This window comes from Gavialis gangeticus, unplaced genomic scaffold (assembly GCF_001723915.1).
Source record: "Gavialis gangeticus isolate Ggan-Ray unplaced genomic scaffold, GavGan_comp1, whole genome shotgun sequence".
NCBI classification, from domain to species: domain Eukaryota; kingdom Metazoa; phylum Chordata; order Crocodylia; family Gavialidae; genus Gavialis; species Gavialis gangeticus.
The window spans coordinates 54,701,143-54,706,686 of record NW_017729031.1 but is presented as its reverse complement, the minus strand read 5'-3'; the positions used below and the strand labels follow the sequence as shown (position 1 = coordinate 54,706,686).

The window sequence follows — 5,544 nt, the reverse complement described above, 5'->3', positions numbered from 1 at the left end:
GGCTGCCTGCTACAGGCTTGGGCTCCCCACCCTGCTGCCCTCCCTCAGGGCCTCTGCAACCCAGCAGGCGTGGCAGCACAGAGCAGGGCCAGGCAGAGAAGCTTGTTGAATCTGCTATGAGCCCCATGATGCCCTGGCAACATACCCACTACCAACCCTGGAGCAGCAGGGATGGTGATGCAGGGTTGTGCCCCTCAATTGTTTGGGGCGGCCAGGGGGCGCATCACCGGGGCAACACAGAGCTCATAGCAGCAGCATCAACCTTCCCCACTCAGTCCTGCTCTGCCCTGCTGTGGAGCCCCCAAGGGGAGAGCAACAGGGCAGGCAGCCCGAGCCTGCAGCCCACATCTGCCCCCGCACTGCACAGAGATCTGGGGAGCATGTACCCCTTTGTACCCTGGCAATGCACACAGTGGTGGGGAACTGCTCCACCCCCTGGATGAGCTGCCTGTGGACCCACCTTGCTTCCCGCTGGGACGCTGCAGCTGCACATTGCGGCCCTGGGTCCGAAGTCCCATATACGGCCCGGCTGGGCAGCAGCCTCAGTCCAATTCCCTCCCTATGGGGGCCCTATTCCCTCTGTCCTCCCAGCTTACCTGTGAGAGCTGCTCTCCAGGCTGCCTTGCAGCCGTGTGCATGTATCTGTTAATGGCGCCCCTTGCCTGACCGCCCTCCCTCCACTCCTCCCAGCCCCTTGCAGGCTGGAACTCTGCCAGCCCAGAGAGCTCTTTGCAAAAGAGCAAATTCGGCATGTTTCTTGGTTAAAATTAAAAATTTGCATTTCTCTCTAGTAAAAGGGAAACTGTTTTTTTTCTATTTTTCCATGGGTAATGGAAAACCCGGATCCCTGGTTATTATGCTACATATGCAATAGAAAAAAATTAAAAGGAGTGAGGTGAATTTAGACTAATGTACAGATGTAACTAATGAGTCACCAGAATCTGGACATAGTAGTACAAAAAGAAAAAATAACTGCATACAATTGCTAGATATTTGTATTAATCTAATACTTAAATATTAGTTTTATAATTGTTCCATGTACAGAACTGCCAAAATAAGACTAATTCTTCAATAATCTAACCAAGAACTAGTACAAGGTTCAAACTATAAGATAAAATTGTATAAACTGAACAGTGAAATAGCTTTCTTGCTCTGTGTTCATTAAAAGAACTAGGCAAAAAACCTGTTTTTCTTTCAAAAAACAGGTGGATATTTTTCTTGCTGCAGTCATTTGATCCCAACTGACTTCCTGCCTATGGCAGGGGGGGCTGGACTGGATCTCATGAGGTCCCTTCCAGCCCCTAATGTCTACGAGACAGTTTACTTTTTAATTTTAAAACAAATAATATATAAAACATTTCCTATTTTCCAAGAAACTGTAACAAGTGATCTTTTCCTGACTACTTATTATTACATAACTTACTCATCTCCAAACACCTGATGACTGTACTCTGGATTAAATGCTGTGTTATCATCCTCCAGGTCCTCAGGAAAACGAACTGAAAAGGAAAATTAGCAACATTTTAAGTAGTGAGTAGTTTTTCCACAAAAAATGCATGCATTTAAGATGCCACACCTGATGCACACCCAGCTCTCTCATAGCATGAGAACTCCATTCTACATATGAATAAGAAAAACACTAATAAATATAAGACGGCATCATTGAGCATCTCTTCATAATAACAATCTTATAAGCAGTATATAACACAATTAAAGAAAGAACAGTTTGGTTTACACAATCATTTATGCATATTATATATTCATAAGGGCATTAATTCAAGAGTTATTTTCATTAAGGAGTAGTTATAAAATGACAAAAGATGGAGAGCCATTCCTGCCATCTAACCACAGGCTGCTGCTGGCTGTTCATGATCAGCTTTTTCTCCTCTAAATGCTCGCTAATGGACTTCCTTATGATATGCTCCAGTAACTTTCTGGGTACAGAGGTGAGGCTAACCCATCTGTATTTGCCCAGGTCCTTATTTTTGCCTTTTTTAAAGAGGGGCACTCTGTTGGCACTCTTCTAGCCCTCTGGTACTTCACCTGTCTCCCAACTTCATAAGTATTATTGCCAAGGGCTCTGAGCTCTCCTCTGCCAGTTCCTTTAGTACCCTGGGAAGTTGATCAGGCCCTACTGACTAGAATTAATTCAGACCAATTAAAACCCCTCTGTTTCTACTGTTATCTCATCCCTCAGCTTGTCTCCTTTAGCCGCATAATCCTTATTAGGTGCCTGGTTGCAACTTAATTTTTTTGTGAAGACTGAGGCAAAGTAACTGTTGAACAGCTCCATTATCTTTGCATCTCCAATTAAGAGCTCACCCTAGCTATCTGAACAGTGTGGACCCACAGCTGCCTTGTTCTTTCTTTTCTGACTAACCTATTTATAGAACCTCTTCTTCTTGTTTTTACCTTCCTTTGCTAGGTGAAGCTCAGTTTTTTTGCTTTGCTATATTACTGTAAGATCTATATTTTTTATTATAAATTCTACCAGTTTTTCAGGAACAGAAACTAGATTTATCAGCTTGTAGTTTCCAGAGCAGTTCTGGATCTCTTTTTAAAGATTGGAGTGACACTGCCAAACTTCCAGCCCTCTGGTTCCAAGGCTGATTTTAACAATACATTACATACTATTGCTAATAGCTCTCCAACTCCATATTTCAATTCCTTACAAACTCTTGGGTGAGCACAATTTGTTGCGACTTCCCACTGTTCAGTTTATCAGCTTGTTCTAACAAAAACAACACATCTATTGTCACCTCAATCTAAACCAGTTCTTCAAATTTATCCCCTAAATGGAATAAATCTAGTGTGCAACTCTCCCTCTAATAATTCCTTCAGAGGATCTCTCACATCACCTCTCCAGCTTTCTGTACATCTGTTCTTGGTTTCCTTCTCTTTTCTCTATACAGTATAACCTCATAAACCAGATATCAAAAATTCTAGAATTCTCAAAAATCCAGCACTTTTTAAGCTGTCCCCTCCACTCCCCCAGATGCAGAGGGGGAAGCTTGCACATGTCAGCTGTTGTTGCCATCCACCACCCTGTGCTGCCGCTCCGTGTGTGGCTGCTGCTCTGGGACTGGCTGCCGCTCCTCCCTGGAACAAGGAGGGGGAAGCTTGCACATGATGGCTTCTGCTACCTGCCCCCTCAAACCGTTCCATGACCAGCCGCCACTCTGGTTTCAACAAACCAGTATTTTCACATTTCTGGCAGGTCCTAGGTCCCGAGCATGCCAGATTTATGAGGTTATACTGTATTTTACTCTGGGTAATCTCATTGAAAATAAATTCAGTCAGTGCTGCTATACAAATCAATCTTTCCTGGAACTGTGCCCTGTCCAAACTAAAATATTAACCTATCCTGATCATCTTCTCATAGATGATTAGCTGTGAAATCAACCACAACATGGCTAGAACATAGCCCCGATCACTCTGAAAAATACCATCATTTTGTTAGGAACAAGTGTCATTCAGGAACAAATCTAACACCCCCAGCCCCAAGTTGAAGGGGGGCAGGGGGGTGGCAGACTTGTTTTACATTTAAATAAATATGGTATTTGTCATCTTTCTCTCCCAACTGTATGCAAACATCTATTATACATTTCTCTTTTTAAAAACAGCCATGATGCCTCATTTAAACTAAAAATGTAAGAGATGTAGCTCTCAACATAAGCCTTACAATAGCAGTCTGGCAGCATCCTTAACTAGGCAAGTGTAGGTAAAGGCATTGGTGGTACATTTTATCAGTGCAAAAGTTATGCACATATGAAATGTGGTTTATTTTTACAATTTTTCCCCATTTCCTGACTTCATAGCTAAAACTCAAACTCACTCAGAAATAGGTCCCATTACTTCCACTCCCTTCCTTTAAAATATGCAGGAGGCAAGAGATTGTGAACCTAAACAAAACATTAAATCTCTTGTAAGACAAGACATTTTCAAGCAAGTCTATGAAATAAATACAGTACTTTCTTAATTGAAGAAAAATGGTTTCAGAAATATAATATTTAAGGCTTTAAACTACTTCGATTAGAATTCCATTTTGACTTACAAGATTTTAAAATCTGTAATATTATTAATCTAATTCAATTACAGCATGAGTCTTCTTATTAAACTCTGACTTAGAGGTTCAAAGAAGATTACCAAATAGCTCTTTACAGCTTGTTTAATTTTTTATTTCGAATTAAAATGCTCATTCCAAATGACATGCGATGTATTTTACCTTCTTGTGCTCCAAATAACAATACTTTGAAAAGCTTTTGGGGGCTCTGCAAATTCCTGCTCTTCTAAAATAAATAATATCTTTTAAACCTAAGGCCATCTCTTAGTATTTTACGCCACAAATTTGGCTATTTTTACCATGCCAGAGAAACACTGACCTACAGCAGAGGTGGCTGACCTGTGGAATGTGTGCCACAAAGGTTACAGGCAGCCCATGTGTCAGGCATGTAGCAGATCAGGGAGAAGGCAGGCAGCACAGCAGCAAAGCGGGCAGGGAACAGAAAGCAAAGTAGCAGTTTGGGCACAAGGGGATTAGAGTGGTACTCAGAGAGCTCATGACACTTAATTTGTGGCATGCCTGCCAAAAAGACTGGCTCTCTCTGGCCTTCAGTATGGAAATACTTAGCCAGATACGTATTACCAGGGATCCTGGTCTTCCCTGATAAATAAATTTAAAAAAAATCGCAAATTCTGATAAAAACCCCAAAATCTGTGATTCAAATGAAATGCCACTATATATACAGGTATCAACTGAACACAATATTCAATTATACTGATACCTACCAGGGCCTCAGTCACTAGAGGTGCACTGATAGAGATTTTTGGGGCCAATACCGATGGCCGATTTTTAAAGAGGCATATCAGCTGATACATACATGATATGCAGCCCAGCAGCTTGAAGAGCAGTGTCCGGCTGGTAAGTCTGCTGTGGTAGAAGGGGAGGGGGAAGGGAAAGGGTGTGGGCAGGGATGCAGATCAAGGCCCCTGTGGTGAGGGAGAGAGTGGGGCTGGGGCAGGGACTGCTTAGCCAGGGTAGGGCACTGGACGGAGCTGCAGTTCATCAGCAGGGTGCGGGAATGGGGAGGGTAGCTCCTGATGCTGCGTGAACCCTGGAAGGGCATGGGGGGCATGTGCCCCCTGGATCTGTGTGGGGCAGGGCAGGCTGCTGCTGTGGGCTGGGGCTGTGCCGGGCTCTTCCCAACAGGGGCTGGGCTCAGGGCAGTCGGCAGCAGTGCTGGGAGGGGAGGGGCTGCAGCCACCCCAAAATTAGCCGTAGCACCCCAACCCCCCTTCCAGTGCTGCCGCCCACCCTGCCCTGAGTGCACCCCAGCCCAGCCCTTTTGAAGAAGAGCCCAGTGCAGCCCCAGGCTCACCCTGCCCAGATCCAGGGCACATGCCCCCCATGCCCTCCTGAGATGCACACAGCATCGGGAGCTGCCCCCCCTTCCCATGCCCCCTGAATGAGCTGCAGCTCCATCCTGCAGCCCGCCCCAGCTGGGCAGTGCCTACCCCAGCCCCCACCTCACTCCCTCCCTCACT

At 44.8% G+C, this 5,544-nt stretch overlaps 1 protein-coding gene across 1 annotated transcript in view; it reads right to left on the bottom strand.

Annotated features, from left to right (window-relative positions):
• The window catches only part of HAT1 (histone acetyltransferase 1), a gene marked incomplete at its 5' end in the record, with an annotated part of 63,870 nt that overhangs the window by 51,323 nt on the left and 7,003 nt on the right, over positions 1-5,544 (bottom strand). Inside the window, one exon of the mRNA XM_019522873.1 lies at positions 1,424-1,499. Coding sequence (XP_019378418.1) covers positions 1,424-1,499 — 76 coding nt within the window. The remainder of the gene's footprint in view (positions 1-1,423; positions 1,500-5,544) is intronic.